Consider the following 17,735-nt stretch of genomic DNA (forward strand, 5'->3'; position numbering starts at 1 on the left):
ATTTATTTTTACTGATAAGGTTGTTGGACATATCTGACTTATTCAGATTAGTTTTTATGAAACTAGTCTGTTTTTTTTTTTTTTTACTTTATATTATACATATGAGTCAAATATTAAACCTGAGAGTCTTTTTTATTATTATTTATTAATAAATAATAAAAAAAATAACTCACTGGGTTAACATTTCTTCTAGCTGCCATATTTGACTTTTTTCCTTTGTGTTGGTCAGTAGAAACTTAGTAAAAAGATTACATTTTTCTTCCACTTTTTTTTTCATATGTTTGAGTTTATCAGCCCTAATATTTTAGTTCAGATGTTTAGATAGTTTGTAAATACAATGTTAAGACTCTTTTGATATAGTTTTTGGAGTCCTTGGCAAAAAAGCAACTTAAAATTAATTCATCAAATGAAAGCTTTAATTTGGTCATATTATTATTCAATGACCTTTTAACAAAAACATTAACATTTTTAATAAAATTAGTGAGGATGTAGTTATGAATTAAACTTTTTTTGTTATTTAATTTATGCTTGAAATGAACTGATAACTGTCCAGGAATCTCCTGACAACGACAGACATGAAATGACAGAGAAGTCCACCCATAACTATGATGGACAGCAGCATAATCAGATTAAAGGTTAGTCCAATGTTTGTTTAGCTTTGAAATTTAATTCAGAGGTCAGCCTGCAGTTCCTTGTTTTCCCGTCAGGGGGCAGGAGTTAGACATAACCCGATCGCAGCGGACGGAGCAAAATCGAAACTCTTCAATGAAGAGTCCACCTTCAGAGAAATAGGTTTTTTGTTTTGTTTTGGTTTCTCCCCCCACCCCCCCCCCCCCCCCCCCCCCCCCCCCCCCCCCCCCCCCCCCCCCCCCCCCCCCCCCCCCCCCCCCCATCGTCTCTTATTTTAATCTTGGCAAAAATGAACGGGTCGTTGCACTCCCGCCCGAGACTTGTAGACATAAGTCTGAACCGAGGACCCGCAGGTAAGAAGAAGACTTTGTCGGACAGTTAGCGAACCGTGTTGGCGATGCTAGCTGACTACGTTGCACCGAAGAAGAAGAAGAAGGACGGAAAAAAAAACAATCCTCTCCGCAACCTGGAGCTAAAGGCTAATTAATCTAGAAAGTCGAACTACGTCCCGTGTTACTTTGTCTCGTTGTGTCAAAGTTGTTATTTAGCTCAGGGAAGCTGCCAGAGTTTCAGTTTAACACATTGGAAATGACAAACTTGGCAAAAACTGAGTTTTTTTAAATTTTTCTTCCCCCTATTAAAAAAGTAGCATTACTCCTCTGGCTGGCCCTCGTGAAGCTAGTTGCTTAACGTCTGAAGCTGCAACATAGAGCTAAATAATTAGAAACTTTGCTTCCTCGCTATTCGCTTGAACTTTGATCCACTGAGGTCCATTTGACGAGCAGCAGCTTCCTGTGCTAACAGCTGCGCTCCATGTTTACTGCTTGCATGACCACCAGCCCAGCTGATCCGATTGTATGACCGCGTGTTTTCTTTCCGTTTTCTCCAGGTCTCGGGTTCAATATAATTGGGGGCATCGACCATCAATGGATAACGAACGATAATGGCGTCTACGTCAGCAAAATCAAAGAAGGTGGATCAGCAGCAGTAGATGGACGACTCCAAGAGGGAGACAAGATTCTTGCAGTAATACAATATATTCTTAAAATATATATATATATATAAAAATTTTCACATTCTCTCATTTTCCTAAGTGTATTCCGTTGGGATTTTGAGTGAGAGCGACGTAAACTTGTGCATAGTTGTAGAAATGGCAGGAAAGTGATAGAATTGTCAAACTTTTGATCTCCATTGCATTTTTCTTTTTCTTCCATCTTTTCTTTTTCACTTTTAGAATACCTAAAGTTTTGTCAGATTAGGTTCACAAGCCTGGCCAAAGATGCTCCATGTTGTACAGTTAAGCCTGAATATCAACATGAATATTGTTTTATTTCAACTATCCCAGGGTAGCTGTGGTAGTTCAGTTGTTTTTGTCATTGAGTTCATGACTGATATAAACTTTTTTTTTAAAGCAACAAATGTGTGGAAAGTCCAAGTGGGTGAACACTGCAAGTTGCTTAGACGTTTTTTTTATTGTTTTTTTTTTTGTCTACCAGTTTTCAAAACCGCGCATCGTGGAGGGTGTCGATATTTCAGAAAATCTAGCAGTCTGAGCAAAAAATGAAACTAATGATGAACTGCTGTCTGGCTGCGCAGACATCTGATCTGAGTTTTGTCATGTGGATGTTGCAGATAAACGGCGTCTCGCTTGAGAACCGCTACCACCACGAAGTGGTGGAACTGTTCAGGTCCGCCGGGGAGAGCGTCCAGCTCCGCGTCATGAAAAAGGTAGCTGAAAATATTCTGATTTTTCATGGGCTTTTTTATGTTTCTTTGCGTTTTAGATGTGACTCCACTATTGCTCCTGTGTTTTTATCTAGACAGACTATTAAATCGTACTTGCATAAAAATGGACTTGCCGCTATATAACACAAAAACTTGTGCTAATTGTTTCCACATCCAATAATGCTTTAAAAATAGCTCTGTTTTTGATAACTGAAAATGGCAGAAGAAATACAAATTGATAAAACAAATTTTGGAAGTAGTAATTTATTTGTCCTTAATGAATGAATCACAGTCTTACAGAAATTAAACAGTGAGCTCCAAAAGCAGTTTAAAGAGTGACTATTATGTTATTTCTTGCCCAGCCCTGTTTCTATGTGATTTTGTTTACCTGTTTTTTGTTGTTGTTTTTTTTTTTTTCTGTCTTGCAGTCTCACCTAAGTAACGGACCAGCCACCTCCAAACCTAATCGCAATCCTTCCACGTCTACTCTGGGAATGCTGGCCTTATTTTCTGGAGCCGTGTCGATCATTGTTATAATAGCTCTTTATAAACGGCTTAAATAGGCTTTTCTTTTTAATATACGTGTATTATGTATCTGAGCTGACAATATCTGTCATTTTGTTTTAGAATCAAAAACTTTGCTAAATGCCAACAAAATAAATAAAAAATAAAGAAGCAGACGTGAACGGTAGACCTTTTCCTGATTGGCAGGTGAAATGGCATCACGGTTTAGTTTACTTCCATATTCGTGCATATTCTGTGAGTTAACGGTAGCTTCTTCGGCGCAACAGAAGCCGTCAGCCAACGCTGAGGCGTTCAGGAAGCCAGCTTTTACGGCGGCTTCCTGTCAATTTTCCTCGCGACAGTGCTTCATAGTTTCTCCGAGGGGTTTAGGTGAGCCAAGTTTCCTGGCCAAAACAATCACGTTTTGGTCATCAAAAGCAGGCGTTTGTGCTTTTCTCAATCGCTTGTGTGACATTTTTCGCCACACGCTTTCTCTCCACTTCGCATCTCGTCAGTGCTCTTGGATTCTGTGCTCTGCGTACGTTTCTATTCGAAAGCCCATACACCCGACGGGTTTTCACCAGCTGCAAGCGGTGATTATTGGAATTAGCATCAGCTGTTCAAATATATCACTTTGTGTAATAGATTTAAGAGTTTCGCTTTCTGAATGCATCTATGGAATTAAAGTTTTTAGTAATCGAGTTTCTTCCCTCACGGCATTGGGAGGTGCTCTCGTCACTCATTAAACCCGGCTTTCGCAGATATAATTCAATTATAAAAACCATATATTTGATTTTTTACTGAAATGGAGATGTTCTGATTGTACAAGTGAAGGGATCAATTTGTTTGTTTGTTTCATTGTGAGCAGTGTTGCAGTTAACTCACTACTTTTGCGTTTTGCACTACAGCGACACTCATGGAGGTTTTCAGGTAGAAACAGGTTTGAACAGAAATTAATGTTTTTTTGTTTTTCTTTCGGTCACAACAATCACATCACCATCTCTACCTGTGGCTAATTGTATGTAAATACATTTCTCCTGTGAGACATTGTGAATATGTGCAGTACGCCAGAAAAGAAAATCACGAGCACTATTAAATTATGCAAATATTCTGTTCGACATGCAGATATGTAATAAATTTTGTTTAATTCACCTGGTGTTTATTGCTTTATTTCCACTTTAGCAGTATTTTTGATAGGCAATACTTGTTTTGTGTTTATTATGAATTGAAAGTGAAAATTGTAGTAATAAATGAGGTTTGACATTCATTCATACATTCCACTTTAAAAAATAAATAAATAAATAAAAGCTAATTTGATATTGTCTAAATAAAGTCGGTAGCTTCCCCCAGGTTGGATTTGATATGGTTTCTGTCCAGGGCGGCATGATGTGGAGAGTGCAGTTGGGCATAAAATAAAAAATTAAAAAAAACATTCAAGTTATTCAATCATTTCAAATAAAACAGCATTGTCAAATTTACTTTCTCGGATAAAAAATAAAGTATCTGATTGAAATTTTTTTTATTATTTTTGTCATATCCCCTGATTTTTATTATTATTATTATTTATTTATTTAAACGCCTCAAGTTAAGTGAATTAACTTTTAGAAGAGTCTGGCTTGTCCAGCCCATTTATTTGGGGGGCCGGAAGGAGTGCGCTGGGCAGGGCCCCATTAATTCAAGCTCCGCCCCTGGATCGCCGCTGCGTTTGGGATCTGGCAGCGCGGCTGCTAAACTAGTTGAATTTTCATATGAAATTATAGCTCACGACCTGATTCACACAGTTTCCCCCACGATTTCAGCACGTCTTATAATGATGCAATAACGAGCAAATATCTAATAGGATTAGTATTATTTCCAGTGACCATATATTTAAAAAAAAAAAGAGAGAGAGAAGAAGAAGAAGCTCGTCTGGACTGAAACAAACGGCGCCTTTTCGTGGGCCAAATGTTCTGCTGGCCTCCCACCGGCGGCCCGGGCTCCCATCAGCTGTTCGGAGGGACGGCCCGGAGGCAGAAATGATGTAATCAGGCAGAGAGGCAGAGCCAGAGCTGGGTCCGTCTCCGCTCCAGAGCCCGCCTCATGGAGCCGGTGAACGAGGGAGCAGCTCGGCGCCGCGGGGTCTTTGCTTGAGCCGCTCGTCCTTTTTTCTCCTCGCGGGGGCAGAGACGGTGATTCTGGACGCGCTCCGGCTCCGGCACCGACCCGGAGATGCTCGCTGGTGAAATCCCTTCCCCGTGATACAGCGGGGCCGCGCGGGCCAGCAGCCCCTCTCCCTCTCCCGCACCTGCTGCGGCGTCGGCCGAGCGGGAGATGCTCCCATCGCCGCTTCCTTCTGTCGACAACATCAGGCCTCCTCGCCCACGATGATGACAGCAGGGCGCGTGCAGGCCCCCTGTGTGTGTGTGCGTGTGTGTGTTGTTTTGTTTTCACTCCTCGTACGAATCACAGAATCGGCTCTGATCCGATGTACTAAGAAGAACTAGTCGCCGTTGTTTTTTTTTTCAATTATTATTTTTATTTTATTTTGCTTAATCACATCTCTATACTGCCGGGATCGATTTTCTTTTGCGTGTGTTTTTCCCCCCACTGACCTCCGGAGATGATCGCGGTGTCCGTGCAGTAGCGGTTCCTCAGCCGGTGGGTGGCTGAGTGGAGGGCGGGGGGATGAGCTGAAGCCTATCCGCAGCAGTCCGCCGTGAGCCCCGGTGACTTTACAGGAGCGTGGAGGGGGGACTGGGGGGAGCGGGGGAGGGCATGAAGGGGTGTGTGGTGCTGACCGTCTGATAAAGCGTGGGGTCAAGGATCGCTTGTCCTCCCAGCTCAGGTTTGAACCATGGCCAATGAACCTGTGATCCTTAACGTGTATGACATGGTAAGCAAAACGCTCACTTATTTTGGTTGGTTGGTTGTGTGTGTGTGTGTGTGTGTGTGTGTGTGTGTGTGTGTGTGTGTGTGTGCGTGTGTGTGTGTGTGTGTGTGTGGGGGGGGGGGGGGGGGGTGACTCGTGTAAAGGCATAAACGCATGAACTGTTGTTCCACGTCTCTGCTGTTTCACAACCGGCGTCGCAATAATGTTGACGCGGTTTGATTGACTTGAAGTCAAAGGGAAAAAAAAAAAAAAAAAAAAAGGATAGATCTGAAAAGTGTGGCCTGCCTTTTTTATCCACTGTGACAAGTCTTTAGTATTCACCTGAATGAATCATTTGATCTCAGTGTAGATGCTATCTAATTGATGAAGGTCTCAGGAGTTTGCCAACATCACACAGGCCGACCTTTTAACCAAAAAAAAAAAAAAAAAGAAAACAGCATAGCTTAAGTGGGAAAATTTGTCAGCATGAGCAAAGTGGACCTGCAGACTTTAATCTAATTGAGAATCCATGGACAGACCTGAGCGCTGATGTTTCTGTGTGCATGTTCTCTATCTCGTCTGACTCAGTGGGAGGCATTTTTTTTAAACGAAGAACGGCAACAATGTTGCGTGGATGCGCAGACAACCCGTTCAATCGGCCGTAGTCTAACTGAAAAGTCCATTTATTTCAGGAACGTAGTCGCTAAAAGTGAGACATGTTTTATGGATGGATGTCGGAAAGCCTCTACTTCTGCTAATCACGATGACGTCCCAACTCTCAGCTGATAAAACACCATTTTTAAAAGTAGAATATTACATCAGGCCAATTAAAAAACAAACATTTTCAACACAGAAATGTTGGCTAAATGAAAAGTGTGCTTAATGCCTACTTAAGAGGTGCTTTTATTCTGATAAGCCAGTCTCATCTCTCCTCAATATCCTTGAATATGATTGTACAACCTTAACTGCAGCTGAGGGTAAAACTACAAAACCAGACTTTAATGTTTAAAACTGCCATTTTCACATAACACCCCTTTTAATAGAGTTTCCAGTTGTGACGTCAAAATAAAAGAGAAAGAAATCACAGGACAAGAATCTTGTTAAACGTTATTGTATCTTTTTTCATTTGTCTTTGTTTTCAAAAGACGGTTTTAAAGTCTAACTCAGTCTTAAAACATAACACAAGAGTACAGGGACCAAACGACCCAGTTGAAGACTGAAAGGGCCTCGCGAGCGGGGGAAAGTCTTTACCGCCGTCCTCTCCTTCTTTGCGTCCGTTCACAAGAAAGCGGAGAAGACACGTCGCAAAAAATGCCTATTTATACTCTGGGCTCGGAGCTGTGAAACGTGATGCTCTGCCGGCTCTCTGACCTCTGCCGCTGCGTCCCCGGTCCCCACAGACTCAAAAGACAAGGGTCCTCCTTCAGACCTGCACGCGCCTCTTGCTTTTTGCATTCGGCTGGATCTCATGCATGACGTACAGCCTGTCATTGCAGCAGCTGCTTCATTTTCTGAAAATCGGTGTGATTGGATGACGATTCAAAGAGGAGAAATCGTGATTTGAAGCAGTGATGCGTCACAATCTGTTGGCAATGCCTGCGAAGAAGCTTTCGTACGCGTTTACATCCACTGACACAACCAGCATGTTGTAGCTACACAGAGACACAGCTGCGTCACCTATCTGTGGCTTGAATAAACTCTAGATAGGTGGTGTTTGTGTGATTTGGGGGATGTGGGCTGTTACTCAGGGCTGCAATAGAAAGGGGGCGCTGAAAAATGCATCGTACCATTTGTGTCTTTTGCAAGTTTTCTATTGCTTTAATGCAATAGAAAAGAAGTCAATGCATAGTTAGGATCCTCCGCTTGGTGCTGGGAATAAAGAGGCCATTTTAGGTCATTTTTAGATTGGCTTTGGGGCGGCAGAAGGAGGGAGGGGCTTACCCAGGACACTGTTTATGCAGGAACCTCCACTGCCTGCATCCCACAGGCAACCTGTTCGTGGAGCTGTGAATGTTAAAGGAGAAAACTAACAGGTGGCCTACTGGCACAAGTCAGCACAATGACGGAGCTGTCAGTGATTTTGTGAAAAAATGTAAAAGAAAAACGTATTTCTTACTGTGGGATTCTCATCCTTCATCGAAGAAACGTGCTCCAAGTGAACGCTGGCCTTTTTGCACTTCTTTACCAGACATACTTTTAGCATTGGATACTTTCTGACAGCAAGGGCCTCAGCGCGCCACCAGGCGTAACAACGACTCTCAAACGTCCAGATTAATTTCTAACCAACTGGTCACACTGGGCTGTTTGAGCCCTGGAAAAAAAAACAAACCAAAACAAAACAACAGTAATCACGGGGGCGGAGGCGGTCGAATTCCTCCGCAAAAATTTACCACAAGAATAATAAAAGAAGGCAGCGGGAGTGAGTCATACCAGCAGGGAGGAAGATGAACTGATTGTCGACAAAGGGACCAGCAAGGCTTGCAAAAGCAAGAGTGACAAGCGTGGAAAGAGCCTCCACTTGTCTTTGGGCTCCGTTACGAGAGCCAGGCGTGTCGGATTTTGCCACGGCGCTAGAAAATGTTCGCCGCGTTGTGTTGTTTTCCGGCGCGGAAGCCGAGAGTCGAGTGCCCCCGATGCATTGCAGGCATAAAAACAGCAGAGAGCCTACGGAGCTCACTGGAGAAACTTGACGAGGCTCAGCTGACACAGAGCAATGCCGTGGGAACGCTTTAAGAGCGTGACTCTGGGACCGGAAATGTGTTTTATGATTGATAAGAGGCAGCTGGGGCAACTCTAAGCGCGTTTTCTCGTGGAGCCTAAAAGTGTGGATGCCTCAGTGGGTGGAGCAGCTGCTGTCTGATCAGCTGTCAGCAGAGAGAGGTCAGGAAGTAATGGCTACCTATTTCCATCGTTTGTGACTCACTGTGAATCGTTGACATGAAGGATCCATCAGCGTTTCTGTTTAGAGTTTACCAGAAATGCTCTGATACTACCAGTAAATGCGTGACAGGTTAACGCTAACTTTAACTCTGAGTACCATTAAGTCCAGATTTATTCTGGTTTCGCTTCCTTCGTCAGCCTTAAACCTCTAAGATCATGGGTCGGATGAGAGTGGTGCGCTTGCAGCTACACTCCAGCTCAGCTCTTCCGCCGTGTCGTCCGGCAGCGGACTTTGCTGGAATGATGTTGCTGTGAGCTGCCGGTTGCGGTGGAGGGAAGTGGACGGGCCAGGAGTCTGCGCTAATCCAGATTAGGGCCGTTGCAGAGGGCCAGGTGTGCTTTCAAAGAACGTTTATGGATCTGAAGAACTCAAAATTTATTATTCTTCTGAACTTTGGATCACAAAAATAGTTTTATTTATTTATTTATTTTCTAAACATTTTTTTTCTTTTTTTAAGTTTAAAAATGGGTATTAGCTGCACTTTTCAATGTTAATCCCAAAATCAAAATGAACAGTTCTGTTTCCAATCAGACGTCGGCTAAGGTTTAGAGCTATCTGCACCTAAACTTTGAGGAAATGTCAACTGGCTGTTCAATTGAATATAAACCAATCTTGGTTTAGTAACACTATTACCTCGACCATTTTTTGCAAATATTTCTATTTGAAATTTATTTCCAAAATGCTTTATTTCTAAAGTAGCTCCACAAAATAAAGTAATTTTAACTCCTTAGAATTACAAAAAGAAATAATAATTAAAAAAAAGGCAATCTCAAAATCCTGGAGGGACTAATCAGCGTCCAATGTAATTTAAAGAAATGCTTACTGAATGCAGACACAGCTGTTTCTGAATATTTTAACAATCTGTTAATGGGTAGTTTTATCAATTCATTCTGGCACAACTGGTCCTTTGAGAACTTTTATGATCTTGATCTCGGCCCAAAATCACGGTGGCCTTGAAGGCACCAATTCCTTCTGCACAGTGTGTGACTATCTTGCCAATAATCCTTAAGTAGAGCTTTTTACATGAACTATTGTAGGTGATACTAACTCATAACTCGGAGGTCTAAGTTAAAACGTGCTAAAACACTTAATCTCAAACACTCTGTTTTGGCCTCCGAGATCTTTGTGACAACACGAAGAAAGCATGTCTTCCCAAAATGTGAATCTTAAACGGTTGACTCAAATCCTTTCTCTTATTTAAGCCATGCCGTAAATGGCCTCTGCTACTCTCAGGCGTTGTGGGGTTTTGATCTAGGAGCCGGTGCTTTTTCTGCATTATTTAAGGTGACAGGATGAGAACATGTCTGTCGAGCCGCCGCACAGCCTCTGCTCCCTCACTCCGTCTTTCTCTCCTCGTTTTCTCCGCAGTACTGGATAAACGAATACACCTCCAATCTGGGCATTGGAGTCTTCCACTCAGGCATCGAGATTTATGGCAGAGGTAAGACAAGGACCGTCTTGATGTCTGTGAAATCCCATCACGCATTCCCGAGTCGAGGGCGGCCCTGGGGCGACACGGAGCTGCGCTCGGTGACGGCCGTATAGTGAGATTTGTGGAAGGCAGATGAAATTTGGAGGGGGAAAAAAATGGAATATGGAATTGTGCTCCGAATAGCCTGACCCCGTTTCTCTTGGTTGAGTCACCACTGACTCACTCTGTGTTTATGTGTGTGTGCGTGTGTGTGTGTGTGTGTGTGTGTGTGTGTGTGTGTGTGTGTGTGTGTGTGTGTGTGTGTGTGTGTGTGTGTGTGTGTGTGTGTGGGTGTGTGGACTGAAATAGAGGGGCAGAATCCCTGGTGAAACTTGATCTCTGGAAATCCAGTATGCCCTTGGAACTGGACATTTTGGCTCTGTGCACAGAGAAAAATGGTGACAGTCTGGGGCCTGACTTTAGAAAGGGCTCACAGGGGCAGTAGCCCAGGGCGCCATTTTTGGGAGGAGAGGCAAAGACTTTTATTTTATTTCATTTAATCATTTTTTTTATTATTTAATGAATGCTTACTTTTTCAAACATTGTACTTTATAGGCCCAAGTCATGTGTGTTATCTTTTTTTCATCAATATATTGATATTCAAGTATTTGAAAATGACAAAGATATCGTTGAATTATTTGGGAATCCTATGGATTTATAAGCTATTAAGCATCAGTTCATACTTACTGAAGTATTCTAGTAGAATTATATATTATTGTACTTTAATTTACACTAGTGAAAGAATTCTTCCTTAGTGGATCGGGCACCAAAGCTGGGTGCAGCCCAGGGCCCCACATCCTGGTAAATACACCCCTGGTGACGGTGAAGACATAACATAAGCTGTCGTTTGCTGTTGCTCTCTACTCTCTGTGCTCTAATGATAGGGAGTAAAGCCCTACATTCAAGCCAGCCCAAATTATTTAATTACAACATCCGTGATCAATCGCTCTCTTCTCTGTAATTACAGAGGCGGAGGTCTTTTTTCCCCTCCGTCTTCTTTCGGGGGGGAGACGTCTAATCTGAATTTTGCATCTTCTTCCACTTTCCCGCAGAGTTTGCGTACGGCGGTCACCCCTACCCTTTCAGCGGCATCTTTGAAATCAACCCCGGCAACGCCGCGGAGCTGGGAGAGACCTTCAAATTCAAGTGAGCACGCGTCCTTATTTCAGCAGGTCGGAGTGCGCCGGGCGCCCTGACCCCCCACACTGTCTGTCTGTTTCCAACAGGGAGGCCATTGTTTTGGGCACCACGGACTTCACAGAGGAGGACATAGATAAAATCATGGAGGAGCTCGGTAAAGAGTTCAAAGGGAACGCCTACCACCTGATGCACAAAAACTGCAACCACTTCTCCTCCTCGCTGTCTGAGGTCAGTCTGATGTAACTCTTCCTCCCAAAGGAGAGACAGCATCAAAACACCATGCACTGTATGGTTTCTGCGCCGCATTCTCTCTCCACACGTATGCTCAAACTTGGAAAAAAAAGTATATGTTTGGAAGAAATGATAACTTTTAAAAATTAAAGGAAACAGTGCTGGTGAAAGGAAAGAAATTAACAAAAGATATTTAATTTTTGTAATTACACTGTGCGTTCTTCTGAACTAGTGGTTGTTGTGCTCCGTCTGATTTTTTTTCTTCTTTTTTTTTAGAAAAGAAGCGAACAAAAAAAGCTAAGCGTGCCATTTTCGTCAGCCTTTGTCTCTTCAAAAGCAGAAGCAAAATGCACAACACAAAACAGAACGAGTTTGTTGTTAGTTAGTCGGGCTAATAACTATTCGTTTTGGTAATCGATTAATCGATTATTGACAGTAACTTGATTAATGAGACAAAAAAAAAAACAAACGAAAAAAACATGGCACCCCCCACAGATTTTTTATTTGACCACTATATTAGAAATAAACTTAAAAACGCAAATAAGTCATTAAATTCCTTTTTGCAAATGAGAAAATAAACATTTTATTGCCTGAAATGCGGTAAGGGAATCTTCTGAACGGGGTGAGGCTAAAACTGTGCAACTTGAGGAATTTTGGCTAAAATCTATTTTCAGATAAATTCTTTTATGTCAAATGCAAAATGGATTTATTTTGTATAATTTTAGCTTACTTACCTGTGAATATTTTTTTATTTATTTTTTTCAGCTAATGACATCGTGTCTCAGTCTCTGTACTCCAACTGACGACTAATCGATTGCTAAGTCAGTTGACCGTTTCTTCAATAATCAATCAATCCGCCCTAAGCTTGTCATTTCACAGTTAAAAGTGACTCCGCGGAGACAAACGTCACTGTAAGCGCGAACTAAACTCCACAGATATAAAGAACAGAATTGTTTAGAAATTCAGAACTTTTTTTTCTTAAAAAAAGTTTTAAGAAACCAGTAGTAGTGTAATTTATGTCTGGTCCTCTTCTGGCCCCTGAACGCACCGTCCCACTGATGAATGTTGGCGTTTGCGTCATTCTGTGAAACAACAGAACTGGTGTGAGTTGATGAGGGAGACGAATGGAGCTGATACAGGGCAATTAGACGGAACGTTACTGTAATTTCTTTGCCGTAAAAATTACAGTAGCTTACTGGCAACTCTGCTGCCAGTAAGGTAGTGTAAATTCTGCAGCAGCTTTTTTCACAGTGTCGTTAGCATGGGAAACAATGAACGGTTGAGGGGGTTTCCTGTAACCATAAGTTGCTTCTCTGCCATTAGCACATTTAGCAGCGAGTACATGTGAGTGATTGACAGAGCTTAGACACTCCTCTTGGCTCTGATTGGTTGTCTTTGATTGGGAGTGGTGCATTTTTTCAGACAGCAATAGTAGCGTTAGACAATAGAATCAATTTAAAAGAAAAAAAAAGGTTCCCATATTTGAAAGTTGTTTTCACAAATACACGTAAATATAAACAAAAGCAGCCAATGTCAATCAGGTAGCACTAACGTGGGATTTTGATGACTTTGGATATTTTATTAACTTTTATTCAAAACTTGATAATAAAGTAATAGTTAGCACCAGAATATCCTCAGGGTTTTAACAAATAATTTTTCCTCTTATAGATTTCTTCTCTCTGTTTCTCGCCTCAAGGTTCATGGCAAAATTAGTTTGATGGTCTTAATAATCTAAGTCTGACAAAAAAAAAAAAAAAAAAAGAAACGCGAACAAATCTATAAGGAATAAAAAGTTTTCATTCCTAATCTGTAAACTTATTTATCAGTTTGCAAAAATTTATAACCTAAGATTTGTTTTGTGGTTACACGCTGCGCTCACCGTTGTGTGTGTGTGTGATTGTTTTTTTTTTACCCTCTGATTCAGTTGCTGTGTGGAAGAGAAATCCCCCGCTGGGTCAACAGACTGGCTTACTTCAGCTCCTGCATCCCCTTTCTTCAGAGCTGCCTACCCAAAGAGTGGCTGACCCCGGCCGCTCTGCAGAGCCACATCAGCCTCGGCCTCCACAAGGAGGAGCAGAATGACTCGAGCGACGAGGACCCCACGTCGCCGTCCGGCGCGGCCGCCGCCGGCTCGGGTTCCTCCCACAGCTGTCGCCACACCCGGGTGTGACCCGACCGGCTCGCTCGCCCGCCGACCTCTGGACCCTCGCCGTTGTTGCAGGAGGCTTCAGTTGGCTTTGAACAACCAACTGACCTCGTACTGTTTGGCCTCTGAATGAAAAGAGACTGGAAGCGTGAGCTTGCTTCTTGGTGCGGGAACTGTTGACGGACTCTTCGAACCTGGAGACTCCTTGACGGAAAGACTGGAAGGAAACTCTGAGACCTCGAAGGGTCGGTTCTGACTCCAGCCGTACACACTTGTAGATCCGACATTTGTAGTGTAACATTCTTAGTCTTTTCCACAAAAATTCAACAAAAAACCTTTGTCAGCCTTGTTTCCTGCCCTGCCTTTCGAAGCTGCTTTTGTAGAAAAAAACTCAAACTTTCTAGGTAGTAACAGTACCAGGAAACTGCTAATCTCCACAAGTTCAGCAAGTCCTCGTTTAATAACCTCTATGTGGCCTTCAGATGATATCGCTGATTCCAGTTTCTTAAGGTGTGACTATTCTGTGGCCATTTCAGAGGATGAACAGGTCAGTTTTGGGTGGGAGTTGATTGGGGTTGATATTTCTTTAAAGAGAGAAAACGTTGCATGTTGAGACAATGTCATAAGTTAGACCGCTAACCGGAGATGGGAAGGAACGACGCAGTGCTTGACCTCTTACAGATTTTGTTTTGTTTTAAATTTTAATATCAGAGAGAGATAACCCAAATAGGTAAAAAAGAAAAGTCTTTTTTTTAATTATTCCCTTTCTGAAGTGACAAAAGTTACCCAAACCAACCTGACAGCAGATGAAAATAGGAATGTCCACTGTAGTTTCAGTAGTTACATTCTCATTCTCAGACATGTTTAAGTCCCTTCAACCAAACCTGCCTGACAACTCGAAGTAGGCTAAAAGCTCACAGAAAGCAACTGAGTATTCTCAAATTTAAAGAAATTCAAAAAATTTGCACTTCAGAGAAGCGCAATGAGTGCAATTAACTACAAGTGGAGAAAACTTGAATTGATAGAAAATCTTCTAGTGGTGCTGACTGACTGGAAACAATCCTGCAAAGAAGGGAGGGTTAAAACTAATCTACAAAGACGTAAAGGTCTCTTTGCGGTTGCTGCAAATGCTTGGCGGAAGATGTCGCCACCAAAGAGTGGAGGGCGATCAGTTGCTTTAAACAGCCTTTTTGATTGAATGCGTAATGGAAAACGCAAAAGTAAACAGAAGAAATCTGTGAGCTGGCAAATACTTTTTACCCCCGTCGAGTCGTCATGTAAAACCTCCTCATGATCTTCTTGTAGAGGAAAATCTCTTCACTGGGAATTGCAGCGTGAATAAGCCATTAGCCGAGTAACCAGTTTCTTAACGGTTGCACACAATCAAGAGTTGAGCGTTTCGGCTGAAACAGCTGCTGTTCAGCGAGCCTCAGGCAGCTCGGTCACTGACTCTGACCGTCTCAGAGAAAAGGTTCTATCTAGCCGCTGCTCTCTCAGTTACCGACTCTGTGACCTAGCGCAGTTTTTCTGACTACTCTTTTATATCCAAGTGATCTTTGTACTGTTAACATCTTTTCCAGCCAGAATCAGCTGAGCCCAACCAATTCCCCCCTCTCCCCCCCACTTTTTCATCATTAGAACCACAGAGACAGAGGTGCTGCGATAAAGAGGAGCAGAAATCTGTCCTTTCCATTCCGTCAAGAGTCCGACATGTCGTGTGTGCAGTTTCTGTGAGTTCGGCTTAGCATTGAGATTGGCCCCTTCGTAGGTCACAGCTCAGCCCCGCTGTACTGACTTCTTAAACTGGTGGCAAAACGACAAATCCGGATTGGTGTTGAGAGATTACGTGCTGAACTGTTTCTCGCTTTAGCACCAGCTGCACGGAAAGAGACGTTCCTGGAATGTCTCTGGGTATAAACACATAATAATCGTCTAAACAAAAAAAAAAAAAAAAAAAAAAGATGCATTGCTTTGCCATTTGATTTGTTTTTTGTTTTTGTTGATGATTATGCAAGCCACATGTCGGAGGTGCTGGGAAGAAGATTTTAATACCCTGGGACACCTCTGCCTGCTTTCCAACTCTGTTTCTCAAAAAGTGAGACAACGTAAAAAATTCAACCAAGAGCAGAACGAGCCCAGAGGCTTACAGCGAAGGAAATGGTGACGAACTGAAATGCATGTTAGGCCGATTTGCATTTTCACAGCAAACGTTTGGGAAGTGCAGTAAATGTTGTGTGTAGTTTGGAGCATGTGCTGATTTAATAAGTCGTGACGTCAGCAAGGTGGAAAGTAATCATGTTTTTCCGGACTCCCAAAATCTGCACCGAAAACAGATTTATAGGAACAGTGCAAAAGTATTCTTACCACTTAAGGTTTTCCATATTTTTGTCATGTTACAGCCGCAATCTTCAATGAATTTTAATGGGATTTCACAGGTTAGATCAAAACAAAGTAGTGAAGTGAGAGGAAAATACTACAGCAAATGTTTTTTTTTTGTAGCTTTGTAAAAAAACTATTTGAAAGTTTTGCCATGCATTTGATACAACCTTTTGTTGCAAAAATAGTTGGAACTCTTCACCTCTTCTCCTTTAGAATACAAATGTACTGAATTTCATTCACGCTTACCTGCGTAAAAGGGGCTGAACACAAATGAATGCTACACTTTTCAGGTTTTTATTTGTGAAATTTCTTCTTTAAAATGCCACAATTTCCATTAGTTTCACTGTCGTGGCGTAGTTTTACTGGTCTGTCGGGTTAAACCCCAGTGAAATTCATTGACGTTTGTGGTTAAAATGTGAAAACTGAGAAAAGCTCATGGAGTATGAAAACTTTTCCTAGGAACTTTACCTCTTTTCTTTAGCAGGGAAGAAGATGCAGCATATATGGTCCGACCCAAAGAATTGTCAGAATAAAAGATTTCTGGTTTACAGCCTGAGGACTACTTAAGGTTTTCACACCTTAGTCTTTGTATTTCCATATTTCCCCAAATCCTTTAAACATATTTTGTTCTCTGGATCTGAACATCAACCGTCTCCTGGAAAAACTGTACACATGGCTGGTATTTTTTTAATTTTATTTATTTACCTGTTTTTAGGTAAATTAGTCACACTTTTACACATTTCTCACAATTTTGCTTCCTGTGTGTACCGTTTCTCTCCCCAAGCTTTTTGAAATGTCACACCTCATTTAAAATGAACATGTTTAATACGATTCATTTTGATCACTTGGCATGACATGTCACACGTTCAGTAGGATTTTTGTGTTGGCCCCTATGCGTCCCTGTGTCTGCATCACAGAAATTTTCCCCAAAGTTTATCTCTGTCGCAAGAACGACAGATTTCTGCAAAGAGAGTCAATCGTCACGTTTTGCAGCACTCCAGTCATGATTGAGCTCAAAAGGCATGACGGCAGATGAGCTTGAACGACTGCGGTGGTCTGCAGTGAATCCGGCTTGCGTTGGTTTTGACCTGGCTGGCACAAGGTTGCACGATTTGAATCACTTTTCCTGGTAGAGCCGTTTTGTTGTGCAGCCGCCCCTCTCTCAGGAAGGAAATCACATGGCTTCTGGAACAACTGGCTGAATCCCACAGGGGATGGGCTTAAAAGTGCAGATCAGTCGTTTAACTTCTTCATGCTGCTGAGTAAGCTGTATCCTCATTCACTGACATGCTTTTGTCTTATTTTATTTCCATCCCCTGGCCAGTTTATTGTGTTGCAACCTTCAGTGTTGTTATTTTGGGGATTTTGTGAAACTGTACAGTGGTTCAGTGTTAAATCCTGGAATCTCTTTCGACACAGCAGCCCAGAGAGGAGATTTTTTTTTTTGAATTATTATTATTTTTATTTGATTGTGTCTGTTGAAAAAAATTGTATTTCCTTCTCCTAACTCCATAAATTCCCCAAATGATGATAATTCTAGAATAAAGAGATTGACTTCAATTAGATCTTGCCTTTATTTTTTGTCAGATAAAACATTGTAAACATTGCATTAGCAGATCTGTTAATTCAAGTGGTGGATTTTAACTAAACGTGTAGACACATCTAATTTGCAACCTTCTTTCATGGCTGACTATTGTATGTTTGGAGCTTATCTATACAA

At 42.0% G+C, this 17,735-nt stretch overlaps 2 protein-coding genes and 1 long non-coding RNA gene across 3 annotated transcripts; 2 read left to right on the plus strand and 1 right to left on the minus strand.

The window, feature by feature from the left end:
* The first annotated feature begins 881 nt into the window (after positions 1–881).
* Positions 882–4,010, plus strand: synj2bp (synaptojanin 2 binding protein). The gene is made up of 4 exons (XM_055038042.1): positions 882–983; positions 1,520–1,656; positions 2,263–2,358; positions 2,784–4,010. Exons 1-4 carry the CDS (start codon positions 920–922, stop codon positions 2,916–2,918), a joined length of 432 nt encoding a protein of 143 aa, XP_054894017.1. The 5' UTR covers positions 882–919; the 3' UTR covers positions 2,919–4,010.
* A 587-nt stretch (positions 4,011–4,597) lies between these two features.
* Positions 4,598–17,575, plus strand: LOC129365106 (deubiquitinase DESI2). The gene is made up of 5 exons (XM_055038041.1): positions 4,598–5,731; positions 10,017–10,089; positions 11,172–11,265; positions 11,346–11,487; positions 13,415–17,575. Exons 1-5 carry the CDS (start codon positions 5,693–5,695, stop codon positions 13,658–13,660), a joined length of 594 nt encoding a protein of 197 aa, XP_054894016.1. The 5' UTR covers positions 4,598–5,692; the 3' UTR covers positions 13,661–17,575.
* Positions 6,907–8,447, minus strand: LOC129365111 (uncharacterized). The gene is made up of 3 exons (XR_008606500.1): positions 8,138–8,447; positions 7,824–8,018; positions 6,907–7,711 (listed from the first exon to the last, which is right to left on the minus strand). It is a non-coding gene; the product is annotated as an uncharacterized LOC129365111 (long non-coding RNA).
* Positions 17,576–17,735: the final 160 nt, after the last annotated feature.

The sequence above is a fragment of the Poeciliopsis prolifica genome, unplaced genomic scaffold (assembly GCF_027474105.1).
Source record: "Poeciliopsis prolifica strain line A6 unplaced genomic scaffold, Auburn_PproV2 SCAFFOLD013, whole genome shotgun sequence".
Taxonomy (NCBI): Eukaryota; Metazoa; Chordata; class Actinopteri; order Cyprinodontiformes; family Poeciliidae; genus Poeciliopsis; species Poeciliopsis prolifica.

Excerpts from the sequence above, each read along its gene's own strand:
- synj2bp (XM_055038042.1), top strand. The coding sequence starts at position 920 with ATGAACGGGTCGTTGCACTCCCGCCCGAGACTTGTAGACATAAGTCTG. Across the intron at positions 984-1,519 it reads TCTGAACCGAGGACCCGCAG|GTCTCGGGTTCAATATAATT; the intron begins GTAAGAAGAAGA and ends CGTTTTCTCCAG. Across the intron at positions 2,359-2,783 it reads AGCTCCGCGTCATGAAAAAG|TCTCACCTAAGTAACGGACC; the intron begins GTAGCTGAAAAT and ends TCTGTCTTGCAG.
- LOC129365106 (XM_055038041.1), top strand. The coding sequence starts at position 5,693 with ATGGCCAATGAACCTGTGATCCTTAACGTGTATGACATG. Across the intron at positions 10,090-11,171 it reads CATCGAGATTTATGGCAGAG|AGTTTGCGTACGGCGGTCAC; the intron begins GTAAGACAAGGA and ends ACTTTCCCGCAG. Across the intron at positions 11,266-11,345 it reads GGAGAGACCTTCAAATTCAA|GGAGGCCATTGTTTTGGGCA; the intron begins GTGAGCACGCGT and ends TGTTTCCAACAG.